The sequence below is a fragment of the Coloeus monedula genome (genome assembly GCF_965178545.1).
Source record: "Coloeus monedula genome assembly, chromosome: 3".
Taxonomy (NCBI): domain Eukaryota; kingdom Metazoa; phylum Chordata; class Aves; order Passeriformes; family Corvidae; genus Coloeus; species Coloeus monedula.
Genome location: NC_138783.1, coordinates 21,577,128 through 21,604,949, shown reverse-complemented (window position 1 = coordinate 21,604,949; position 27,822 = coordinate 21,577,128). Strand labels below are relative to the sequence as shown.

The 27,822-nt window shown below is 39.2% G+C and overlaps 1 protein-coding gene across 3 annotated transcripts in view; it reads left to right on the top strand.

Annotated features, from left to right (window-relative positions):
• FILIP1L (filamin A interacting protein 1 like) overlaps positions 1-27,822 on the top strand; it is a 189,339-nt gene that overhangs the window by 94,205 nt on the left and 67,312 nt on the right. For 2 of the 3 annotated variants that reach the window (XM_082278569.1, XM_082278567.1), the window contains exons 4-6: positions 15,798-16,084; positions 18,268-18,441; positions 25,254-25,432. In XM_082278569.1, the coding sequence (XP_082134695.1) occupies positions 15,815-16,084; positions 18,268-18,441; positions 25,254-25,432 (623 nt within the window). In that variant the 5' untranslated portion in view covers positions 15,798-15,814. Of the gene's footprint in view, positions 1-10,096; positions 10,229-15,797; positions 16,085-18,267; positions 18,442-25,253; positions 25,433-27,822 lie in introns of all 3 variants that reach the window. The other variant, XM_082278568.1, reaches the window with a different exon arrangement.

Genomic DNA, 27,822 nt, shown 5'->3' with positions numbered 1-27,822 from the left:
ATGATCACTCTTGTTAATTTTACTAATTAGCATTTAGGAACCCTGTCTCAGACCTAGCAGGACTTTAAGAAGTTGTATATATCACGTTCAAATAAAGCAAAACTAAATCTAGAATATGCATTTCCAAAAGGCTACTTCCATTTTATCCAAAAATGACTGGATTTTACTTAACTCAGAGAAGAGCAACTTACTCCAATGTAATTCTATTTTCTGAAACAAGAAGCCCTACTATTTACTGTTGAAGCCTTTGCCTGTCACCACATACATTTTAAAGGAATCACTAATGTTAAAGAGATGGGTACATTTCAGCTGTGCCACTCACATTTGCACGAAGCTGAAACTGTGACCTAAACAATCTCACTCTGTAAATGCTCTGAGGATAAACCTACATTATTTGTCTTAAGCTCATGCAAAAAAAGAGAACAATGATGAACAGTATTCCTGACATTATTAAGGCCAGTGTTAAAAGCCACAATCTACGTTGTATTTATCATACATATGCATTTCTTCCGTATTTTTTCCTCTGGACAGTCAGCTGTTGTAGTGCTAGGTTTAGTTTAGCAAGCTGCAGCTTTCCCCGGGAGCTCAGCGGGGCTTCTTAGGGCAGGGCAGCCATTCTGTCCTCCCGTAGTCCTTTTTGGACGGCTCTGCACTCTTGCTCTGGCTAGCTATCAGCTCTACAAACCCAGTGACGGCGAGGGAGGCGAGAAGGGTCCCTCCATGAGGCTTTCAGAGGAGTTTTAATAGTCACATCTGGTCCCTGAGACCCCCCAGAGGCAGAGACCTCGTGATCCGGGCACAGAGGGGTTTTGTCAGATCGCAGGGGCGGTACCTGGGCGGGGCTGGTGGAACAATATGGGATAGGAAAAGCAATGGGTAAACCGATCACCACAGTCAGTTTTACTTCTCAGTTATGGATATACGTTCCCCTCTCTTACCCCAGTAAATTCTATGGTTTGGGGGTTGTTATGGGGTTTTTTTTGTGATGATGGTGGTTCTTTGGTGGGGTTATTTTTGGCTAATGTGGGGGGCTTTTGTGTGTGTGTGTGTGTTGTGGTTTTTTTTCCTCATATTCTTCTTTTTTAAGGCTGTATGGCAAAAAAATGACTAAACCTTAAATTAAACATCTTAATGTCTCTACATTCGTTCCTTAATTAATAAATACGCTTGTGTTAACAAGAGACCTTTAACAAGCTACATTTTGAGACTGTCCAGACTATACTTAAAGGAAAATACATGTACTCAGAGTTAGACGAGCAGTAGGAGTCACAAAATACCGTCCCTAACCCTGTAATCCAATCTTTACATGTAGCCCCACAGACCTTTATGGGCCTATCAGCACAAAGAAAGCTTGCAGAATCCCACCATGTGCAGTGGGTATTTTGTTTTAAATGATACACGACAGAGTCTCTGGCCTTTCCTTTAAAAGCCTTACCTTTATTTTATCTCTGGACATTTAACTTAAATTTTGGTGTCAGAGAATGAATATGATCAGTGATTGTTCCTCAAATAGTATTGCTTGCACATACAGGAACATCTAGCTAGTCAAGGCTGTGTATCATCTTAAGGTAAATCCACTCTACTGTTAACACTTTTTAAATACTTATTTGCTCAAACAGAACTGATTTGAACAGAGAACTAAGAAAAATTATCCTTTCAGAGAAAGAACTAGTCAATACTGTTAATGCATGGGAACATATGATGACTACATGCACACACCTGTGCATTAAAAGGACTCCTTTACAACCACCCAGTAAGTAAAAGGGGGAAGGAGTGTCCACTTTGGAATTCATCTTGGTTTTTTTTCATGCTAAGCAAATGTTCACAAACAAACTTACAAGTCAAAAGTTTGACCAGGCAGTACCTTTTTCATCTATGCATATATATTATAGCTACAGGAGACATGTCTGGACCTTCAGATGATGAGGTGCACAGGTACTGTCAGAAGTGACATTAACTCACTGGTTTACTGTATAACAAATTAGCATTATTTATATGCAGAAGAGGCATGATGCTCTCAGGAGCTAAATATTAGCTTCTGATAAAATAATTTTGGTGAAGCCCTGCTAAGCAGCAAGCTAAGGAAGCTGTCTGTGCTTGCAGGATATGACTCATTGCTTCGCTAGGAAGGACTTGCATGTTAAATGCAAACATTTGGAGTCACCTGTTCATGCCCTCCTCAACACACCTAAAAAACTGTAGGTTTGTCCTCAGCTGCCAGGAAAACACCAGTAGGAATATAACATAATTTCCACCAAGACCAAAAAAAGCAATTTCAGTGGGGCTCTCCTGGCAGATCACCCCATTTATGATAACTGCTGCTCAGGGAGCAGTTCCTTCCTGATGATCTCGTTATTTGCAGGGCTGAACACAGGCAGCAAAAGGGTCCCTACTGTGTCCTTTGGGTTCCACCTTGCTTCTGCCTAGTTCCACCCTGTTTGTCACAGGCCATCAGAGGCAGGTGGACAAGCTTTCTGCAAGTCTCCAGCACCAGCACACATGTAACAAAGCTGCACCAAAATGTAGGGCAACTGCTGCCAAGCAATTAAGATGGGCAATACAAAGATTCTGCTTTCATTTTAAGTACCATTCTTCCAAAAGAATAAACAGGTGTTTCAAGTGGGCTTTTCAGAGAGACCTTTAGAGGGGTGGGGATGAGGAAGAAGGTATCCAGACCTTGGTGTTCCCTTAGGACCTCTCTGAACATCAGACTCTTGCAAAATATTCATAGATGCTCTCATTTAGATCTGCAAAAGCTGTTTCCTCAACTCTCACTAGCCACTGGGCTAGCAGCTGGCCAGAGACATTTTACTTGAACAAGTGGAAAACCAGAGAAACAAAGAACAGTATGTGCTCTATGCCACCTCTCAAGCACGCCTTGCCCTTCCCCCAGGGACTCGGCTACACTATCATCAAAACCAGGATGAAGTCACAGCTGCAGCCGCAAATCAACACTTTTGCCTTTACATCTGAACCTCACTGTGGGGTCATTATGCAGCAATGAAAGGAATATATGGGTTTTCTCTACCTGCCCTATGCCAAAACACAGCTGATGGCCTCAAGACCAAACTTCCAACATGGGGGAAAACCAGGAAGAAAGCACAGCTAGTGACAGAGAGGAGGGACATTTACCTGGCTCACTGACCTCCATCCGACTTCCTTTTGACTGGGAGGAGGCATTTTAACTTCACTGCTTACAAGAAACTTCCTGTTAGAAAGCTGAGGTTTCCAGTGCTTTTTTTATTGCATTTTCCAAAGTTGCGTCATCAAAGCAGGGCATATTCCTATGGGAATACTGTAAGGAGTTATAATAAATAATAAGGAATGTCGTGGCTAGTAAAACACGTAATGTGAAAACGTACAAAAATTGATTTCACTGTGTACAGTTACTTTTAAAATTCTGTGCTTTTCACATTTTCCTGGCAGACACATATAGCCACAGTCACTAATTAATATGAACAATATAAAAAAAAATAAGCCACTTCTGAAAGTTGTAATTTTGCTTTCACTTACTTAAGGCAGTAGTCAATTTTAATGAAAAAAAATCCTCAAAAACTAAAAATGAACTACAAAGCTGACTTGAGAATCTACAGGGCAGCTCGTATTTCATGTGTGTTCATTTGTACGGAGGTGAACATGTAGTAGATAATTTAAAATATCCTCCTGACATAACATCAACAGGTAAAACTAGAGGTTAATGAGAACAAGACAAAAGAATAAAAAGAGACAAAGAAAACAAAAGAAGAAGACTCCAAAACAACAAAAAGCAGAAATACACAACACTGATTTCCACTTGCACCAAAGCCTAGAAATTAATGTCTTCAAAATTTCTTAGGAGCACCTTGTGATCCCAGGGCACTCTTACCAAAATCCTGCAACTTGTCCACAGGCATCACAAGAGTCCTATGGAGTTGGATAAGCAGGATACAGGGCAGTGCCAGTCAGCACACCTGGCTCAGAGGTGAGGAGGGAACTCCTGCCATTCATCCCTTCTCCTCACCAAAACCCCAAACCTAAACCCTCTGTTCCATAGACAGTAAGGTCTAATTTGCAAAGAGAAGTGAGCAGATTTGAGATCTGAGAGAGATATTCTTTTCATTAAACTCCTGAGAAAAATATTTTAGATATTTATCCAAATTTTCCTCTTGAATATTAAATATGGAGGATGTGAACATGGGGAATGAGTTGAGGAATCTTCCATGGCCATGCATGTGTTGTAATTTTGTAGCTGCAGCTGAAAGAGGAAAATGCCAGAGCCAATCTTTTGCTCAACTAAGGATTATCCCAGTCAGACAAAAAGATGTTAGCCTGCTGTTACCTACTGAGGTATTGTCATGAATGAGAAAAGCAAGCAAGGAGAAAATAAAACAGTATCACACTGGTTTTGTATTACAGACTACAAAGAAAACCTCAGTATTGCTCCAAAGTACCAAATCACAGAATGTAATGAAGATCAAAACTTAGGATAGACAAGAAAATTCCAGTCCACAGCTAAAAGAAAAGTCCAACATCTACAAAAAACCAAAACTGAATTATTTCATTTATGACCACATAAACCAACATAAGATTAGTGTCCAATTTCTAGATAGCAGTAGAACACAGTCATTGATGGAGATGGTAATTAAAAAGTTTGGCTCAAAACAACAACAAACAAAAAAACCCCTAACCCACCAACTTGGAAACCCTAGGTTTACATGCAAGCCTGAAGTCCTACCTAGCACCTGCAGATGCTTTGTGGCAGCATGACAAAACCAGTAAAATGCTTCAAAAGAGAAACAATATTTTCAACAGCTTCTAAGAGTCAAGAGCTCTCTGCTATCAGAGAGCCTATAGAGAATTGGTCTGAATGATAAAAGATGAAGTTCATGAAGCAAACAGACATAAGAAATAGATAAGAAAGAAAACCCAGGCCTTAAAGAATAAAAATCAATTTATTTTCCTGAATGCTGTCTAAAGGTGGGGAATTCCAGCTTAGGGAGAAGTTCACAAACTTTCAAAGCTTAGCTCGTATGTGTTCTGTGTTGCTTTTATGTAAAATGAGATAGAGAGTTTTGGACAAATCAAAGCAAAACCAAGAAGCAAAAAACAAGCCCCCAAAACAAACAAACAAAAATGAAACAAAAACAAAGAAACAAACAAAGATGTAAAATTTCTGTGATGTGAAAGTCATACCTGGACATTTCACACCACTCAACAGCCACAAAAGCAGATAAAATTGATAAAAAGAAAAAAATGTCAATTGACTCATTCTTACACAAAACTCTTGTATATGCACTGTTTAAGACAATCATTTGAAGCAGAGCAACCCACAGAGCATAGTGGGGGAAAAAGTCAACAGATTGGTTTTAAAAAGTTATTTTATTCATTACTTTCTTGGTAAAATTAGGAGCATCTGTGGATTCCCCACCTCCTCCTTCTCCAAACAAGGCATCTCCTCTCAGAGCAGGCTGTGAATGATCAAATCAATGGAATAATCATCTTGATTGTCTTAACCAGCTCTCCATAGACATGAGTTCACAAGAGAGGCAGCTTCCTCAGACATTAGTAAAGACCTTTGATCTGTCTTTGAAGAATTTTTTCTCAGGATATTTAAAAGTCTGTGGTTTATTTTCATGTGTGGAGAAAAGCAACACTGAGGTGAACACTCCCACACAAATGTCTCAACAAATCTATGCTTCTCAAAAATACCCTTGAAGAAAATTAATACATATATGCACTTTGAAGGTGTACATTTTTATTCTGTAGTTCTCACTGTGGCCTCTTGCTGCCTATTTCACAACTCACGGATGTAGGGCACTCCACACAAACAGCAAGCAGACAAAAAAACCCATGAGTTAATTGGAAATGGAGATGGCTGCAAGGGTTAAGAAGTCTGGGTCTCAGATACCCAGACCAATTAGTGTGGGGTAACAAATTAACTTACACTAGATAACATATCCCAGATAATCCTTGCTTACTAACCATAAATTTTCATTGAAAACAAAAGCAAGATACTTCAAAACTTTGTGGACTTCTACTGCACTTTTGATGAAAGTATCTTATAAAGGATATTTATTTTGTATTTGCTGTGAGCACCAAGCACAAGAGCATTACATAGATACACTCTTGGTACACAAATACATTATTTCAAATGTCATATGTGTGTATGAAGACACACACACGCACACTGAAATACAAGAAATACGACTGGTTTCTTCCTTTTCTTTTGCTCACAGCTGTTAGAGCTAGCAACATCGTAAGGTTGTATTTCTTCAGTTAGATTATTTTTGTAGAATTGTGATTATAGGCTGCTTTTCAAAGTGACCTTGTACCACATTACCAGCATGTTGAAGGGCACAGAAAATGACTGTCACAAGCACCTTGCCAGAGAAAATGTACCTTCCATCAGAAAGGCAGGACCTTATTACAGTAAACACCACTGAAATGGTGTTGGTATGTGCAACTGTGTATGTGTAGGGAAAGTTAATCACTGAAGTCAGAGATGTAAAAACGGCACTGGGCTGAGTAAACTTCTTTTGCCTTTTATTCTTACAGGCTTCTCTTAATTATATTCAGGTTTTGCATCTTATTATTTTGAGAAATACTTCTAAAATGAGAAGATCTGTCATGCTGCTAAAAAACATAGGAAGAAAAATATTCAATTTATAGTCATTAAATCCTGCTTAGATGATTAAAACTGAACATTAAATATTCCCATTTTGGCAGTGATAGAAAGTTTTGGGAAATGCGAGGGAATACTACAAAAACAGGATTTAAAAATTTTTTTAAACATGCTATCACAAAACTTATCTTGAAATATTTATAGAATTATCACACAATGATGGTATTTTGGCTGCATCAAGTCTGCTGAGGGCAGCAAAAGAAGTATGGGCAATAACCTCACCTGTATTTTTAGGAAGACAGAAATAGTTGCTTTTGTAGGTTCCCATTTACCAAAATCATGTTGAACCCAGGGAAGAAAGGGCCCATCTGTGCCTATGCAAACACATGAAACATTTAAGAGAGTCTTGTGCAGTAAAAAACTTTCCCTGCTTTTTAAACTCTGCCAAAACACGTACTTACACAAAACTAATGCCATTGCTGAGACAACACCTTTACACAGGTTCACACCATGAACCTATTAATTAATTTACTAAGTTTCTAGTGGACAGAGAGAAAGCAAAAGCCAGAAAGAAGCATAGGTATTGACCTGGGAGGTACATGGATCTCATGTGAAAGAGTGAGAAATGAGATATGAATGTATGAACTAGATCAGACTGACAACCTGTAAAACATAAAAGCCAGTAAAAACCCTCAATAATGTTGCAAAAAACCACCCTCAAACAAACCACCTCAAAAGAAAACAACAAACCTTCACCATTCAGTAGACAGAAGGTGTGTCACTTACCACACAGAAAATTCTGGCCTATCCTGAAACCCAAAACTTAGAAAATTTTGGGTTGGGTTTTTTCCCTTACACAAGACTGAAGCTAAACAGATGGAGAGCCCCTTCTCGAGTCCTAAAATACCTCACTTGAACTATTTCCTGTGGGATTTACAGTAACATGTCACACATGCAAAAACCCATTTGTTTTACCAGTCTGAATAGCCTACCATTCACTTTCATTAATATCTCCATGACAGATGAATCTGGGAAGGGCGAACCAAAGTTCCCAGTGTGTTCTTCCTAAGGATAGCCTGAGCTTGTTTCTCTGCAGCAAGGAGGCTGCACATTTTGTCCAATATCTAACCAGGGGTCCCAGCCTGAACCAAGGCCAGTTCCAAACAGGGCAGATGGAGGGGAAAAGGTACTGACATCTCTACAAATTTCAGGGAGACTGATGCCTACAGAGAGTTGAGAGATAGCCACAGCGAGGAAAAACTGAAATTATCAACTGAAACACTGAATTATCCAGCTACATAAATGTCTACAGTCCAGGTAGTTTCGAGATACTCAGGGAAAAGGATGATTTTAAACACACAGTTTCTAAGATAGAAACATTTTTGTTCCCTGTAACACTCTTTCATGGTTTTGCTTCAGATAATGGTGTAATTCCAGAGTAATTATACATTAGAGCCAAAATTACAGCAGCAGAATAATAAATATGAAACCATGTTTATAACAGTAATAAATATTAGATTCAATGGTAAATTAAATATTAATAAATATTAAACTAAAAACACTGTATTAAATAATGTTAACTACTTCTTATGCTCGTAAAAAGAGGAAATTCTTTACTTGGAAAGTAAATTTATATAATTGAAATTGGAGCAGCAGAGTTTTATTTCAGTTTACCAATAAAAATCTGTCACACAGACAGTGCAAGATTCACCTTTTTTTTTGTTCGGTAAGAGGAGCAGATAATATGACATAGCAGAATTTACTTTTTCAAACTCTTAGATGTACCTGATGTTACAGAGACATTTCTTCACATGAACCAAAAACCTCTCTTGCCCTAATCCTTATAAATAATCTAATTACAAAATAAGTATGAAACCTTTTACTTTAAAAAGAAAGATAAAACAAACCTAAATCCATGGAAGCATACTGAAAAAAACCCCAAACCCTATTAATCTCAGAGGCAATTCAGCTAATTGCATAAAATTCCCCTCAACCTTCTATTCCCAGCAGTAGAAAGCTAAAGACATTCTAGGTATTTTACTTTTGATTCCTCCTCAACCTTTTGAACCCATGTTTTCATGGGTTCAGAAGGTTGAGGACAAATCAAATGTATTTGACTCCTCCAAAGATTATACTGGTGGTGTCATCCTGCAGCAGCACATTGAAGCTACAGCGCACCTGCAACTTCAGAGTCCTTCTCCCACTACAACGAAACCCTTGGCTTCACACTGTGGCCTTGTGTGAAGTAGCTCCTCACTGACAAGACAAATCACCTCAAGCTAGTCCACTGTGTCTAACCTATTTACTACAAGAACTGTACATTTGTAATGTGATAAATATACTGTCATCTTCCAAGACTACTATCAACTTGGCAAAACGCTGGACCACAAACTAGGAGAGCTGAATTCCTGTGGAGGAGAGAAAATAAGGGTTTAGCAGAAGTTGTTTCAAATTATTACCAGAGAGAAGGAAAAAATCAGTCCATGTCTCAAAGTACTGATTTCTGAGCTGGGAGCTTTGTGGAATCCAGGCCTTCATTTCAGATTTCAAAAGAGATGCCCAGTTTTGCCAAAGAAATGTTGTGTGATGCATCAAGGAGCCCAAACTCTTGATTTTCTCATGGATCATCACCAAGAGGTCTATTACTCAACCATCTGAAGAATCCTACTTAAAATAAAATTTGACATCTCCAAGAAGGAGTATACATTCCTAACCATATATTCCTAATGTAAAAATTTCACATTTGTTCATCTTATGCTTTCATGCTGTGCACTGTGAATGTATGTGCTTTAAACTGCCAAATATGTGGGCACACACCACCTAAGACTTAGTAGGATATCAGTTAATCTACAGAACGGGCTTAACTTTCAGTCAGAGCCACAAAACCAGCAACTAGTCACATGGCATAGGTTCTTTTCTCTACTTTTCTCTGGCACAAAATCCCATGGGCTCTGTGTGTGTGTTTATCTGTATTTATGTATCTGTAGTTTGAGACATGACAAGAATGAAGACTAGATCACAAATTCACACACCAATAACGAAATGACAGACAAGTGACACAGATATATTCTTCAAAAGGACCCGGTCAAAACCTCTCACACAGACTCAGCCTTCTAAAGATGACTGTAAGCCTGGACATATGCAAAATGGACCTGGGAAGATCTGAGCTGCCACACTCAGTGTGTATCCTGCAAAACACCACAGGATTGGAAGGGGGAGGAGGAGGCAACAGATGGTGGAGATTTCACAGTACCTTTACTGTGAGCAGAGTACCATGACAACTCTAACACAGTTCAAAAGACATCTTACTGTCTCAGAAGAGGCTCCCTGTAGCCAAGGGATGAGGAATCTGGCTTGTGGTCAGATGAACATAAACCACAACCAGCGCAAAAATGACGTCCAGTTCTCACCCATGCACTTTTCCTGTCTGGGAGTGTTCACATCCTTGGCTGAATCCAGACTTTCTTCCCATTTGAGTAATTGCTGTTCTTGCAGGATCCCCAAGGGCTTCAAAGACAAAAATTTGACAAGATCCTGTGAGAGGGGAAACAGACTGCCAAATTATTTTCTTTCTGCTACTTGACTTCCTGCAATTCTGCATGCCAACAGATGCATCAGGGTACACAGGTAAGCACTCTTGCATCAGTCTTCCCAGAAAAATGTCTTAATCCTGCTGTTTCCCCTGTTAAAGGAGTCTCTTTTCCCTACATGACGAGCCTATGCACCAAAACAGCACGAAGTCTACTGAGAATGAGAGCACAGCCCAAATGAGATAGCTGGTCATGGCACAGACCATACCTCTGAACAGAACATCCGTCTGGATGGAAGCCATTGCAAACCGTTTTCAGGAAAACACTAAAGCAGTCTACCCAAAAGGAAGGGCTGTTTTCTTTGGAAGTGGGGCAAATCTACCACAAAGCAATGTATTTCCACTTAGGGGAAGAAGAAAAGTTGTAAGCACATTCTGTCAGAGGGCACCAGTTCCAGGAGAGGCTCAGTGATGCTGTGAAATGGTCATCTCCTGGGATGCTAATGATTAAAAGACTTTTTCATGTTCTACCCCAGTTCAGTAGGTGCATTTGCTGGCCTAAAGACCACACCAGGACTACAAAAGGAGAACAAGACAAACCTGCTGGAGGGATGTGATGTGGCCTAGCCAAAAGCACCTTCCCATGTCTGGACACTACTCAGCACACAGCCACACTAGGAGAACAGGGACAGGAGCTTAATTTCTCCCTAGCCATGTATGTGAACATGATGCTGAACATGATGCTTCAAAGTAGCTTTTGCTGCACAGGGAAGAACAAAGAAAAATAGCCTGTAGACCTGTAGCAACTACTGTGGGACCCTTTTCATTCTTGCCCCAATCCATATTTATAATAATGGAGAGAGGATTGCAGACCTCTTTCCAAAAGACATCATGTGCTTTGCACTCTCCCATTACATCTGTATGCCAAGCAATCAGATCTCAACTCCTTTTAAAAGTCAGTCTGTTGGTAGGAGTCCTATCAATTTCAGCAAATCAAAAGCACTGCCCTTTAAGGGATGCTAAAAACCGGAGAGACGTAATTCCTTGCTTAGTCACGGATTTTCAGAAGAAGTGGCAAGTTCTTAACAATTCAGGGTCCTTACCCCTGGGTTTAAGTAAATATGTGGTCCTGTGAAGGATTTTGTTAGCTTGTAAGTCAATCACCAACTAAAAAGGAAAACACTAAAGGGGAAAATAAATGGCAAAATATCTCTTAAAACTCTAACATGAAGCCATCCCTGAAAGATACCTCAGTCTTTCCCACAAAGTGCAGGGATTTCGGAACCACCTGCTTATTCACTGCTGCCAAAGAGACAAATGCAGTTTCATCTCCTTCAGAATATGACTGAGAGGGTGGAGACCAAGTTCACATCATAGAAACATTTGGTCATTTATTCACCTGGCTCTTAAGGAAAGTATATTTTGACCCTTCAGATTACTTGTTCATCACCAAGAAGAGGAAAATACCTCCTTTTATATGCAGAAGAATAGCATTCAGTTCAGAGATGAGCAAGATCTTTAAAAAGAAAGCAGAAAATAAACTATAAAAAGAACAAGAACATGAACACTAAGAATAGATGCAAACTTTGCTGAGTTTGTAACTTGCAATTATTTGATTTAGCAGAATGTTTCAGTGTAATCCAGTCTCACTCCTCTTAGAATCTGGACTGAGCCTACCAAGTCACACAGACTCTGATGAGCTTGGGAACCATCACACTGTGACTTCAAACAAGATACCAGTGCAAAACCTTCTGTAAAACAGGCACCTCTTAATGTGATGGAAAGCACAATAGCACAGAACTCAGGTCTTGTGCTATTCTATTAGCACAGTTATGGAAAACATATCTCCATTAAGTACCCACAGCATAGTGGTCTGTGATTTCAAGAGACATGACTTCATGATCTGGATGCTCCCTTTCAATCTTGTTTTAATTTTGATGCAAGCAATGGTTCATAATGCATCATATGAGAATGCTGGCAAGTATCCTTGTTTCTTCTGTTTACATAGCTACAATCCCTGCTGGTTAGTAATTGAGCCAAAACAGGTGAAAGATCACAAGAGCAAGGCACAGACACAGCATCAATTTCTTTTTAGCAGTTGTTTTTTACTGTTTTCTAAGGCATCTTATATTGTAATCCTTCCTGGTGCTACAGAGAAAAGGGGCTTAAATTAACTTCTATATAGAAGTTCGCCACAAGATGCAAGAGTCAGTTCTCCAGGAGAAATCACAGAGCCTCTGTGAATTACAAACTCTGTGACAAGAAGAAACACTTCTTCCTTACCTCTTTTTTGCTTGACAGCTTTCTTGTACACAGATGCCATCATTGTAGAATGTAAGTGTTGGTTGAGATAGATATGCAAAAGGGCAAATTTTACGCTCATTAGTCTAATCTTGAGAACCTGTGCTCACTGTTTTGGGTGCCATGAACAACTGAAACTCACAGATTTTATGAGTCTGTTAACATTTTTACCTTGTGGGAAAAAAACCCAACGAAATAAAACACTGCTCTTCATTAACCTTCAAGAACATGGAAAGAGTTGCTCAAAACAGAAAACAGCCCAATGTACCAAAACACACAGGTGGAAAATTTTGAATGATGCTACATGTCTTGAATGTCTCATTACGGTCATTCCAGGGTCTAATAACATTGCAGAAAACCAGGACCCTCTGGAATAGAACGGGTGTTTTTTCTCTTTTGTGCCATGGTGCAAGGGCACGAGTAGCTGATGTTCTGTCCAAAATGTCAGGTGGGTGTGCTTTGAAGGTGAGTCCTTAGATGGTGGCACATCCAGGGAGTCTGGCAATTTGAAGGTGAGGAGTTTCAGGGTAGGTGGATGGGATGTTTGGTTTTGTCTATTTCTGAGGTCTCACTTTGCTTGCTACACCAGCAGTTACGCAGCGCATTTGAAGTTTTCAACTGGCCTTCCATTACTCATACCTATTCCTCTGACAACCACATTAGCACAGACATCCTTCTGTAGACAGACAACACTACAAAGAATAATGCCTATCAGTGTACGGGTAGTAAGAAAGTTTAAGTAGATCAACTGAGAAAGAGTATGTTAATAAAGCAGGCTACTAATACCAGAGTGCTTGTGCCTCTTGTCGGCTACATTCAAGTACCATTAAGAAAGTGCTTAAAGTATACATTTAGTATTTCACTTCAACCTCTAATAATTCACATTAATTGCTTAATTTGATAAATATTAGCATTTGATTTACATTAGCAGATTTGATCGTAGGCACTGGCATTCAGGAATGTCAGAACAGAATACAGGTAAAGTGTACGTAAGAACTCTCAACAAGAAAAGGAGAAAACTCCATCCTGACTGAAAAGATGCCATTCTCCATAAGAGCACAGCCTGTCTGGCAAGTCAGCTGGCTTTCACAAGGACCAAGTGCCTTTTGCCACTGCAATAAGGACTGATTTACCTGATTAGGAAGTAGGCATGACAAACCTAAAAGGAAGTCACAGTTAACCTTCTAGAGCTGTGAAAACTGGGTGGCACATAGCCTTGAAGCCAACAACATACATCCAGTGCAAGAGTAAATGCAGGGGAGGATGTCCTTCTTGGACTGTATTTCCAAGTTCAGGATTTCCAGGTGCACCCAATCCCAAAAGCTTGAAAAGGTATAAAGCTCTTACTTACCTACTGGTTTCTCTTTCCTTCCACAAGAAATATCATATTGACATTTGTTGTCAACAAATTTGACAGTAGCTTGATGTCCAGTTTATACCACGGCTGCAACTTGCATACATGATTATTTATGGACTATTTATGCATTTCACAGTGTCCTGTGCTTGTGGTGTCAAAGCCCACAGACAAGCTCAGAGTACATTCAGTTGTGAGCTGATTTAGCTCACAACTCCTGAATTTGAATTTACAAGCATGAGCCTTTAACTGCACACAAAAGCCAAGCATGCATCCAGCATCTTATACTCAAAGGAAACCAACAGCCTTCTTCCCAAATAATAATATTCTGTGAGCAAGGGGAAAAAGGTGCATATCCTAATAAACAGACCACAGCACATAAAGGGAATCTGCATTTGACTGAAAGACCAGGATGAACACCAACTTAAACTAATCATCACCAGCTAACATTGCTGCCAGCCTGCTGTGAACAACTCTTGGTTTCCTCCATGCACTATAATAAGCTCCCATCCTAACCTGACACTGTTGATGCTTCACAAAACAGTTTCCAGTGCACACTGCCATGCAAATCTGACACACCTGAGTTTTTTGAGACCTGGAGAAACAAGTTTTTCTTATTAACCAGTGTTTCAAATCAGACTAGAAGAGACTTCAACATTATAGAAAATGTCACTTTCTTTTTCTGTAATGTTTTTGATAAATTCACCCCACTCTCAGTTGTCACCCATTACAAACTAAAAGCTACTTCTGCCTCCTCTGCTCTTGCAGAAAAACAACAAAAGGAAGCGTTCTTAGCATTCAGTGGAAAGTTACCACAGTTAAGGAGAGCAGTCACAGAGTTGAAGATTTAGAGTCAGAATCTGGTGAAAGGGAGTGGGGGAGGAGGCTCTCGAAGAATTTTATCAGCCGCAGAATTGTGAGGCCAAAAAGCAGCCGAGAAATCATCTAGTGCCTATCATAGACCATAACAATTTTCTGTACTTTTCAGCAATTAGCTTGGCAGTTTAGTAAGAAAAATTGTGCCTTACTGTGTTTGGAACATGTTGAATTTCACCTTTGAATCACATGATCAGGCTGTTGTTTGCTAGATGGTATCCATGACCACAATTTTCCAGCAGAGGTGGACTATAATCCATTCATTCCTTAATCTGAGTGGTGATAACCAAAACACAAGTTCCTGAGGTTAATCAATATTTACACAGTGTTAGTCATTTATCTGCAAAGGCTTTAGAGTATGTTTCCTTAACAGTGGCACTTCAAAGGGGCCTAGTTAGGATAAGTCTCCCTTTTACCAGGTACTAACACCTCTAGAGTGCTGGATTCAAGCCCTAAAGAAATAGCAAGGTTTTATACTGCATGGTTTTCAGAGTGGACAAGTCATGATCTGCAAGGTAGTTTGGTTTTGGTGGTGGTGGTGTTGGGGAGGGAGCATTTACAGTTACAGGAGGGAACATTACAGTCTGGATGTGCTTGCTAGTCCCTACATTTTGCCAAACATGGATAACGTGACTGCGTAGCTTGTCGTAGTGGAGGACTGCTTTTGTGCTTTCCCTTGGAAAGACAGAAAACCCAGAACATCATAAGGGCTGGGATGCTATTAAAGTGGAACAGAAAGATCTTCCTAGTGAGAAGCTTCTGAATCTAAATTTGCCTCACCGTAATAAGTATCTACCTGAAAGGTGAGGTAGGCCTTGTCTCACAAATGGGAAACGTGGTTTGTAGTGATGCACCCAGCGCTGCTGCTAAAGATGCTGCCTTTGAAGTATCAAGGAGGGAATTGTTACAATGGCATAAGACCAGTAAAGACTCACTTCACTACAGACATCCAGTAAAGATCACAGCCCAGTCTTGCTGGTTTACAAAAGGTTGTCAGCTTTTGTCAAATGACAAACAGCCCTGTGCAGAAGGGAAAATTACCATTCTGGAGGGAATAATACCCACCATCAATTATAGTAGTAGTTTTATAGTCTCTGTTAGCTAAAACAATTACTTTTTTCCTTAATTTCCTTCAGCTTCAGAGATATAAACCATGCATTCCAGAAGTAACAGCACCGAAAGCCCAACCAGACCAAAGCTGAGCCAGCCAAGGGCGAAAGACCATCACAAAGAAGAGGTCGGTTACAGTGGGAGAGGAAATGTACAAACAAGGCAGAAAGAGAAGGATGATGTAGCCCAAGCCAGTACCATCCTGAAAAGCCCAAAGGCAGAGAAAAAACAAAAAAGTTCTGTCAAGAAAAGGGAGGATCTCTCTCGTGATGACTTGCTATTTCTTCTCAGTGTCCTCGAGGGTGAATTACAGGTAATGTATTGTCCTACTTTATATTCCAAATTAAAAGACACTCCAACCTCCAGCCCTCATTCCCCTATCCACCATAAACACGTGCTGCATTTATGTTAAGAAAACACCTTACCTAGTCTGATACTGGACTAACATGAAATGCAAAGTACAAAAACACTCCAAAATTATAGCTACTATAGTTATTACAGCTATCAGACAGGAAACATGATCTTTATACCAGAAGTAACTCTCCAAGCAGAGAACTCATAAAACTTTCTAGTTGTGCTGCCCAGTTCTAGGTATCTTCAATACAAACTATTTGTCACTGTAAAGCTGATATGGAGAACATATTACAGACCTTTAAGATCTTTTACTTAATTATTTCTTATCCCTACTCTCCTTTGAAGTCATGAGCTTTACTCCCTATGAAACAGTATGTGCCAGTTCACAAGAAGTAACTCATTCAACAGTATTCTAACACCCTTTGCTAGAAAAATCAAAATAGCCATTTCATTTCCCATCATATGAAGCAGAAGTGTTACATGCCACTTTGCCCACAAGTTACTGGATTTTGAAGAGTGAGCATTTTTCTACCTAGAAAAGGAACTATCTGTAAACTGGTAAATGATGCCTAACCTGGTCAAACGTAATTTCAAGAAGTGGGAACCAGATTTCCAGTGAGCAGGGAAAATATTTTTGTGGCAGGCTTATTGCACGGAAGTAGTGACTTTAAAACTGCTCGCAGGCAGAGGAAAAAGCAAACTGGCCAAAGTGTCCTAAATGGGTGTAGAACATGGTGTCAGAGTTTACTACCTAGACAGTATTTGGGTAGTTCTATTCTTAACATATGCATGTATGTTTATATAATAATACAGACATGCTTAACAGAACACACATGTGATATGAATATTTAATAGCTGCACCAATCTGTGAGGGTAGATCCAAGGAAAACTTCTACAGATTGTTTCATTATGCAAACAGAACAATTTCCATGTTTGCAAAACACTTCTCTCTTGCCCACTTGGCCTTTCTTAATTTAGGTTAAAATTCAGATGTCACACATTTTTATATATTTATTTATATTATACACACACTCTTCATTAGACATGCATCATATAAATATATAAGTATATATATACACACACACTTCAATTATTAAGATTTAAAACTGGAATAGAGTGAAATGAGAAACTGGAAAACAATGAGCCTGACATGAACTTTTTAAATCATGTCAGAAATTCAAAAGGAAGCAGCACCATGAATGAAGAAGATGAGAAGTCATCTTTTATCCCTTATTTTCCACCTTCTGTAATGCCAAGTCAAATTGCTGAAGATCAGCTGTTAATCCAACCATAACTAAATTTTCTAATTTAGATGTCATTCCTTTCCAAATTCCACAACATTCAAGATGCACAAAGATCACTCTTCTATTTTTTTTCTGCAGTGCTAAGGATTAGGAATAGACTATTTCATATTTTAAAATTTACTTAAACACTCATAAATAGGGATACAGAAGTCTTCCAGCCAAAAGGTGTCAGACTGAAAGTGTTGTCCCTCCCCTGATACATCCTTCTCTCTAATTTCCTTCCTTCCTATCCTATCCTTCTAGGATTAGCACATACTTGTTTTTAACCGAGATAATTGCAGACAATGGATGTTTGAGACACTTCTTGTAGTTATATCACTGCAATGGAGGCCAGGGGCAACCTCTACCACCAGAGGATGCAGGGTGGGAGAAAAAAGCCCCAGATGGACACATCTGTAGTGGGTTTAAACTACAGAAGCCATCTGCACCTAAAACATACAGAATGTACAACACTTTCAGGCTTCAAGAAGCATCTTACCATCCTGTACTAACAAGCCAATTTTTAAAACCACAAGCCAAACTTTGCCCTGAAAATTTGTCTTGTGAATGCTACACATTGGTCCAGAAACAGAAAAACAATCTAATGATTAAAGATATACTTAATCTTTGATGAAGGGACTGAAGATCTTCGAGTTATGTTGAACGAATAAAATACAAAGACCAATACTTCCTTCATGCTTTTCAACTGTCTTCATATTACTGACTGTTTTGGAGCACTTTACATACACAGACTTATTTTAGAAGTTTTTCAGTTTTCTTAAAATCAAAAGCAGAGAGCTAACCTGTAAATACATATATACATTTTAACAAGATAAAACCTTACTTTGTGTTTCTGCAGGCTCAAGATGAAGTTATAGGAGTACTTAAGGCTGAAAAAATTGACTTAGCTTTGCTTGAAGCACAATACGGCTTTGTTACTCCCAAGAAGGTGTTAGAGGCACTCCAGCGAGATGCTATTCAAACAAAGGCTGAGCAATGGCAAGAAGATATTTATGAAAAGCCTATGGGAGAGGTAAGAATGAGTAATTGATATTTAATCATAGTTCCCACCAAATTCAACAGAAAATCTCTCACCCACTTCTGGGGAAGGAGGCAAATGAGCTTTAAATCCAGAATGGAACATGAGTGCAAGTGAGAGAAGAACAAAGTCCAGGGTCCAGCTGGGACCCAAATCTGATGATCCTCACTTACACTGCAGACTGGGGGTTTTACACATCAACAGACATGATTTTGTCTAATTCAAACCATCTTCTTTTTCTTCTTCCCTTTCTGCTATCCACATTCCCAGCCCATACAAGCAGAAGCCTCCCTAGTCCCCACTTACCTCATGGAGGCCACCTTACCAGTGGCTGCAAGGGCCCATCCAGCAGTAATGACACAGCTGTCCACCTCTGCATATGCCCCATTAATTTGGAAGCAGTCATGGGGATACCTGCTTGGTCTGCGTAGTTACTATAATGAGCTGGCATTAGAAACTTCAGCCAGGCAGAAATCTAATATTCTCACATTATACCTAAGTAACCTTTAGCTTAATTACAATGCAGCAGCAGCTGCCATACTTTCTGAACAATGTTATCTGATTCCTTTCTGCCCTGCAATGCAAATCACTGGATATTAAAGCACCTTCATATCAGAATGTGGTTTTTTATCCCAGGTAGTTGTCTCCAACTCAGAGAAACATTTTTTAACACACTGCTTAGTATAGATAAACATCACAAAATAAAAGCAGAAATTATGAATAAAATTCTCCAATCAAGTTTTCTGAACAAAAATGTATCTAAGGGCACAGAGATCATTCCAGACAAAATTATGTCAGGCAAAAGGTCAACTCTCATTTCAGAAGCTCAAAGGTTAAAATCTCTGCATATAATCTGAAACACATAAAGTTCATCTGTGAAGGTTTATTTATTTTAGAACATTGTGGTATTATGTCATAGAAACTTTGAGCACAAATGGAAATGATTTGAGGAGAAGCTCAAAACAGTTTGAAAACATAAGCTCAGTCTGTTACTTTACGTAAGTTTATACACACTTTTTCCTTCTTACACTTAATGGCAGAGAAATAATTTGTAGCACCACTGGATTTGGCAATTTCAAAAGGCAAAGGTAAACACCCTACTGAAAGGGTAGAAGGACCACTGCCACTTCTTGGTCTTGGTAAACCAAAAGATGCTGTAATAGGGAGGCATTCCACAATTTCAGTTTCAAAACTCCCTGAATTATGTCAGAGACCCGTTTAGTTGTTTGAGTTTTTTTCTTTTCTTTTGTATTTTTGAAACACATATAAAGACTAAAGGAGGGGTGGAACCAGCCACAAAGTCTGGGAACAGACCATTCAAATACCCCCTTGGCTCCTAGGACAATGTACCTTTGTATCTGCATGTGCATCTCACCCTTGACAGTTTTGCCCTGTAGCTCTGAACACAGAGAATCTTCCCAAAACTCAAGTGAAATTACAATGAATTTCAGAAGGCAACTGTAAGATTTCCAGTCCTTTAATGTTATATCACAATTCTCTACCTACTCTAAACTTTAGGTGTCTTGGCAAATTTGATTAAGAATGTAGTGGGAAAACCGGGTGACTGGACAACTTTACTCATTGGGAACAGGGTACATTGGTGAAGAAATGTAGCAAATTAGAAAGCAGCATTAATACATCTTCCTTTGCAAAACCTATGAGAAGTGTGACAGATCAAAACCATTTCTTCTTCTAGTCAAGGCAGAATAATAATATAAGAATAACTTTCCCTGATTCAAAAATAAACAATCTATTTCTAAAGGAATCAAAAAAACCATCAGAGATGGTGATATAGGAAAAGAGAGATAAAGATGAAGATAAAGTGTATCTTTACCACAGTAGTGGTGTCTTTTTCTCTTCACTTCATGGTATCAAAAAGCAGATTCTGGTTTCTAACTCTCCCCAATATGCAGCCAAAGATAAAAAAAAAAATCATGTGCCTCACTGTTCAAAGTAGGACAGACCTCCTACCACTTTTGAGAACTCCTCTAAAAGTAGTGAAACGAGAGGAAAGCCTGTATTTTGCATCCATCAAGGATACTTAAAAACTTAATCCATTTTTAAAATCCCATTGCCAGTCATGTTGGGGAAAGATGCATCCTCATCAGTCTTTTAACAATGTCTATCTGATTGTGTCCTCACAACATCTTGCAAGTGTTGGTCAAAACTTTCCAAGGACCACAGCTGTAGGGCACCAGTAAGTCAATCAAGTCACAGGAAGAGACTGAAACAGCAGGGCTGACAAGGTGGCATTCAGGAGAAGACCACCAACGTATCTGCGTGGAAATTTGGCTCAGCTAGGGTTGAAAAAGGCAAGGGAAGAAGTGCTCCCATAATCTCTGGTAATCCTAAACTCAGGATTATACATTTATAAACAATGACCGTGAGGATATTATTAACAGGAATAATATTACACTGAACTTTGGATAAAAAAATGTAACTACTCTGGATTTTATTCTGGCACACCACCAAAAACAAAACAATCTAAAAAGAGAAAGATGAAGAGTTCAGTTCTGATGTAATGGATATGAGATACAACATCCTAGTTTGACTTCAGTCAAGAGTTAGTGGCAAAATGTAGTTAAACTATTAAATTTGTGTGAATTTTTAGCTTGCTCAACTATTCACAGTTACGTAAGGCTATGCCTCTGATTTTCCATTGTATTGTACAGCGTGTTCAAGTATTAATTCCAGCAAAAAGCCCATATGGTTAGTAAGAACAAAACAACAAATCACTTAATTAAGATTTTATCACTTTAATTTTCAACAGAAGACATTTATACTGCTGCTTATTAGTCCTCTGTGGTTTTTAGCTAGGAACTGTGGAGGCTGAGTAAACTTGTGTGCATACATATAAATGGGTATTTCTGCATGGGCAGATCTAGCACTTGGCCAGAGTAATCTGAGGAACGCGGGGCTGTTGGAGACGCTTCTGTCTGAGGATCTCACACCAGCAGGGGTTCACACGACTTCTCTTTCTTCTCTGCTGGATACGTGGGAGTCAGCCACAAGATCATACAGGGAAAATGCAAGGTCAAATTTGCTCCCCAGGGAGGTGCCCTTATCTTGGAGCGGGACACATCATTTTCTCAACAAACCACACGGAAGTGCAGCAACCCAGTACCAGGCTCTGCTCTGTGTGGCTGTGCAGGGAGGGAAAGGTGTGCTGCACAGGGACACGCAAGTGTCACAAGGCCAAATGCCCATTCCCGTTACACATCACACATGCAGATCTCAAGTGATGTAGGATTTGCTGTTTCTCCAATTCTCTCCTCTATGACCCACCTGTACCAGGAGACAGTCCCAGCACTTCTTCCCTTCCCCCCTGAGCTCACACTCTCCACCTTGTTCCCAGCCACAACAGCCAAATGCTTACGGCAGAACTGATTTGCCAGCATGCTTAAAAAGAAACAGAGATGCATCTTCTAGTCCCAGGAACAGGAGAAAACTGCAACATGCAATCTGCTTTAATACAGCAGTTTATTTACTTTTCTCTTACCCTTTCATGTGAGCAGGTCTCCCCAAGACACTACCGTTTTTTTCCCATTTAAAATTCTTTAATTCCACCTCCCTGCCTTGAATACACACCTCACCCATCCCAACCACCAGTTTGTAATCCAAACTGTTGTAATCTCAACAGTGACAAATGCATTACTGTGAAGTGTAAGGTACAGAGAGCTGCAAAACAAAAACCTGGAATTACTACCTGTTTTTCTTGCATACATGCTGCTTGGATTACTGCTTGAATTAACCTCTTGTAGCCATTCAACAAATACTCCAGAGCAAACAAAATATACAAAATGTATATAACCCTGCTGGCAGGTCCCACATCTTTTACACCAGTGCAGGAGCAGGACTATTTTATACTTGCTTGGTTACTGTTGCTTGGCTGATGACTAACCCTCACCTCAATCAAGCATTTACGTGCTTGGAACCAGGATCATCTGAGTTATGATCAGCTTGTAGCCAGAAATGTCAGTGTTTTCTTATGACACCAATTTACATATCCCCTCAGATTTTTATATATACTTTCAAAGTGGTGGTCCAATCCACATAAATGCCTTTGCTTTCTTGACCCCACCCATGCAGACTGACTGCTGAAAGAAACTGGAAGTTCACACCTTTGCTTTCTTCCCACCTGACCTTGCACTGAGGGCCGAGACCAGCAGGCACTCATGCAAAGCTGATGCCCAGTCTGTATCAATTTAAGCAAAACTGAGCCATAGTTGCAAACAGCACTGCATCAGAACTTTTTCAAAAATCAGGAGGCAGGTTGCTTTCTGAGAACAGTGTGTATTCACCTGACAATATCATCTTTAAAAAGACAAGGGTTAGAAACTTAGGTGATGGCACACCTAAGTGTTCCAAAAACCCCTCCAAAATCTTGGGGGCTGGGGTGGGCAGAAGGTTGATAAAATATATTTATGTTAAGTTAGAAGATAAACAGAAGATTTCAATTTTTTAAATTTCCACTTCTGGTAAAATAAGGGAGAGTGTGAAGAAATTAAAATGGACAGTTTTCTTCAACCTGACCTTTTAAGGCAATCCAGTTTTCAACTGCTTTAAAAGATATAGAAAGCACAGCCAAAAGATTCCTGTATAAGGCGACTCTTGCTTACTAAGAGAGATTGCATATGCAAGGATTTAGGTAAGAAATGTTTTTCCAGGAGAGGCCCTGCTTCAGGATCATGATTCCAGAAAGCAGTCACCTTGCTGGTGTAAAGCATACAAATTATCAGTAAACAAGATAAAAAAACCTTAATGATCTGCTGTAAGAACATCACAAACTAGCAACAAAACAAATAACCACAGGTTTCTTCGTATTTCTTGATCATGCATGAAACAAGCTCAGCTATGTTAAAACAGAAAAGACTCTCTAAAGCCATTAGTAGAAAGTGCAGGAAATGTGAAAAATGGTCCACACTTTTGTTGGAATATTTTGTTCTCAAACCATCTTCAAAGCCTTGTCAATAGCTCCTTTTTCTTCATTCATAGCAGTGTCAAGAAAAAGTTAACAATTATTTAGGAGAAACATAAGAGAATATATATATAGAGAGAACTTTAAAAGAAGCTGAGATAAGCAGGGGGAGACTTGGAAACCTATGCAGAAATTGATCATATCCTCACTCATTCAAGAAACTCATGTTTAGGCATTCCAGCTCTCCCTGTCATCATTTCTATCGGTTAAACTGTGAATAAACATGAGGAAAAGATAATTAATCATACTCCCTGGAATTAAATTATCCAAAATAAGCAGTGGCCCTAAGAATCTGAAACCCCAGTGTTTCTTGTGGCACATAGAATTCCTTGTGGGGGAAACATCAAAGAAGCAGAACCAGCTTTGCTTCCCACACTGCCCATTTGTGAATTCTTTCCTATTAATAGAGTGAAACACTACAATCAGATTGACCTACTAGAATAGACTGCAGTTAAAAGGAGGCACTGGGCTGTGAGCTCAAAATTTCTCTTTTCCAAAAAGGACACAAGGATTCCTATGTTGACCTGATGAGGGAGGCAGTCTCCGAAGGGGAACAAAACTGCTCACAAATACAGACTCTTCCTAGATCTTTTGATGGCCTCCAGTGATCCTCTTTGAAACTTCAGCTAGACCAGTAATGCTCAAGGAGGAAAACCCCTCGTGGTTTCATGCACACCCTTGCACAACTAGGTCACATACTGAACTCAAATCTGTAACAGAATGCTTACAATCACAGTTTTCTCTAAATTTGTGGAGGTTATTTTGTTCAACAGCGTAAGTCTAGTGAACAGTTATGCCAATACCTCTGTGGTTTAGAAAAATTAAAATGATTGCCAAAAGCTAAAATTGATTATTTAAATTAAAATAACACTGTATAATAATATTTAGAAAAACTGAAAATTTTTCACTGAAAGGGTGGTCAGGCATAGGAATGGGCTGCCCAGGGAGGTGGTGGACACCATCTCTGTAAGTGTCAAGAAATGACTGGGAATGGCACTTAGTACTATGGTTTAGTTGGCATGATGGTGTTCGGTCAAAAATTTGACTTGATGATCTTGGAGGTCTTTTCCAACCTTAATGATTCTATGATTAGGAGTTAAGCAGAAATCCTTGAGGAAGAGAGGGGAATTTCATGCTCAAACTGTGCTATAAAGGTGCCACCTGAAAGACAAAGACCTCAACAACACGTGCAGTTTGAGGAACATAACAGAAAATGCCACCATTAAAAAGAAATACTTCTAACTATGAAAAAATTTAGCATTTGTTTATTGCAGAAACCCAGAGCCATGCTCAGAGTAAGCACAAGAGACAGGATTGTTCTGCACTCTTGGCACTACGGTGCATTTACTGTGAAACCAGAAAACTGCTTTTTGATCTACCTCTACCTTACAAAAACAATTTAATGCTCTATTTCCTAGGCAGCTACAAATGAGGCACCTATTGCTATTCAACCAAAAGTCAGTCATCCACTGTGTGAAGCATTGTAGGATGCTTCTTCTGCCAAGACATCTGGTTGTCTACCACAACAATCAATGAGAAAAGCACAACCCTGGGAACAGTAACTGTTAATTAGGAGCTGTTGAGGATCAGTCATGGCAGGAGGAGGAAAGGAAGGTGACTGAGGGTCCTGAAAAACAGTACCTTATTTTTCTAATTTGTTGGGATTAGACTGACAGAATTAAATAACCCTTTCCAAACTGATACCAGATGACCTTGCTATTAGGCTTATTATTATTATATTATTAAGCTGTTCAAATTCTTTTATTAATGAAAGCCTGAGAAAGCAAAAGTTTCAAAATACTTCAGGAGTTTTTGCTTATTTTTGCAGCTTGATAAAGTTGTAGAGAAACAGAAAGAAGTTCACAGAAGAATGCTGGAACAACTTCTAATGGTAGAAAAAGCACACAGACAGACACTGAATGAGCTAGAGGAAGAGAAGAGGAAGCACAGCAAATATATGGAAAAAAGTGATGAGTTTACAAACTTGCTGGAACAAGAATGTGAAAGGTAAGGTCACCTCTTACCACAGTATGAAGTATGTACAATTTAACATTACATCTAAGGATCCGTCTGCTTTCTTATTTTGCACCCACTAAAAATCAGTAATATTTGCAGAATTGTATTTTGAGAGTTCAGCTGTGAAAACATAGCTAATGACTTCTAATAAACAATAATGTCTGCATCTCCATCAGCCAGGAAGGTAGGTCAAACGGTTGGCAGATTCTTCGGCACTGTTGCAGGATGCCAAGGATGTTACACTGCAAAGAATACAGGGAGACATGCAGATATATGAAGTTATAACCAACAGGAAGCAGGTGAACCTTTCAGTGTATTTTAGAGGCTTGGTACACACTACAGTATGTAAGGAACAGAATATGTCATCAGGCATGCAGCCTTTCATGGCAGAAAAAAAAGACACGAGGAAAAGTAGGTGTTTGGACAGAACACAGGAATACAGAGACAGAAAGCAAAGGCAGAGGATAATTTCCAGAAAGCTTTGAAAGTAAGAATGATAAAGTTCTCATATCAGGATTGGCATAAAACCCATAAATCCAGCTTTATTTTTTAAGAGTAACCTAGAAGTACCACAGCTTGTTTAAGCACAGTGTTACCGTTTCAATACCAATTCTCAGAATTAAGAAGAATTTAATGTCATTTACTGTCTTTAAAAAAAGCCACTTTATACTGTGACTTCTCTGAATCTGCAATAAAACTGAACGCATCCTAAGGAAAAAAAAATATCAAAGAACATTTCCTATTCCCTGTATAGCTAGCCCAGAAGATAGGAGAATATTGTCTCAGTTTCCTTTCACTTAGGAACAGATGGAAGGAAATGTTTGGGTGTGAGAACGTCAAGCCTATTCTAAACTCACAGTATGCATAGATAATTCTTCCTTTGCTTGGCCTGTGTAACATCATGTCCTATGTATTGTGGCAGCGCTCACCCCGTGTGCTGCACCTCTCTCCTGTACATCTATCAAAGGCAGCACACACCAAGCACACAGCCGGATTTATGGCTCGCAGCTACTGCGGAAGAAAATGCTTTGCTTCTCAGGAAAATGTGCACAGATGTAGGCAAGCACAGGCACACACAGAAAAGCACGTATCAGGAACTGTGCTTGGGAATCATTATCAATCAGGAACCAAACCCTCAGATCAAGGCAAGTTTTCATCTCTGCTGTCTTCTCAAAATCTGACACATTCATCTTTTAGAGGCAGAGTTAGACAACTCCACTTGCTGAGTGGCAAAACGTTACATTAAACAACGTGCTCACACTGTGAAAAGCTGCCCAGAAGACTAAGCACTGGAGTAATTTAGGTTTTTTAAACAGGATAGACATGGGATTAAAACCCTCTTCCCTGTCCCTCCTCTATATCCCTCTATCCCTCCCCCTCTGCCTCACCTCTGTTCCCATTCCCAAGAAGACTGTAAAGCATTTACCACTGTTGCCTGCTAAATTTAGTCAAGTTGCCTGGAAAATGGTGGGAAGAGGGGGAATACTGAGGTGCTTTAAGAGACCTTAGAGGATATAATAATAGATTTCAGATTAAGTCTCAAATTTATTTTTTTTTTACTTTTTTTCTTTGAGGATGTATTTTATGTGGAAAACTAAGGGGGTGTGATGTCACTTGCTGAGCTGATTCCAAATTGTTTGCCAAGTAATGTCACCATCAAGATCTCCATGCAGTTGCCTGCCATTAAAAAAAAAAAAAAAGAAAAAAAGAAAAAAAAAGAAAAACCCAACAAAAAGCCTGCAACCAAAACAACACTCAGCACGTTAAGACAGCTCTTCTTACATGAGCCTGCCTGACATGGCAAAGTGACCTTCTCTTCCACTTCAAAATCCTTACTCCAATTTACATTTTCTCAGGATGCAAATTTTGCGTTTGGATTAAGAACAACTAGAACTCTATAAGTTTCACACATAAAGCAATGATATGAATTTTTGTTTACCCCAATACAAATAAGAAAAAAAAGGGAAAAAAAAAAAACAAACCAGGAAGTATTCCCCAATGAACTGACTTTTTGTTTTCAGCCAGAAGCAATATCCTCTTCTGTGTGATGGATATATAGCATTCCAAACAGTATTTCAGATTCAAAGTAAAATCCCTGACTTTCAATTAGGCAAAGAAATGCCTTGCTTTTATCAAAGAGCAAGACTACAGTATATGCTAAAGATATCCTTGGAGGGTATAGAATTTATACAAGCCAAAGAAGGTACATGAATAACATGTGATTATGTGATCAAAAGGAAAAAAAAAACTTTGATTTTATGAGACAGTGATGCTGGGATTCTGAAAACTACTTCTTGTGGCAAGAATAAAGAAATTAGATCCAAGTCTTACAAACTGTTCTGGATATATTTGCAAATAAGGTTTTAGAAAGGAAGCACTTC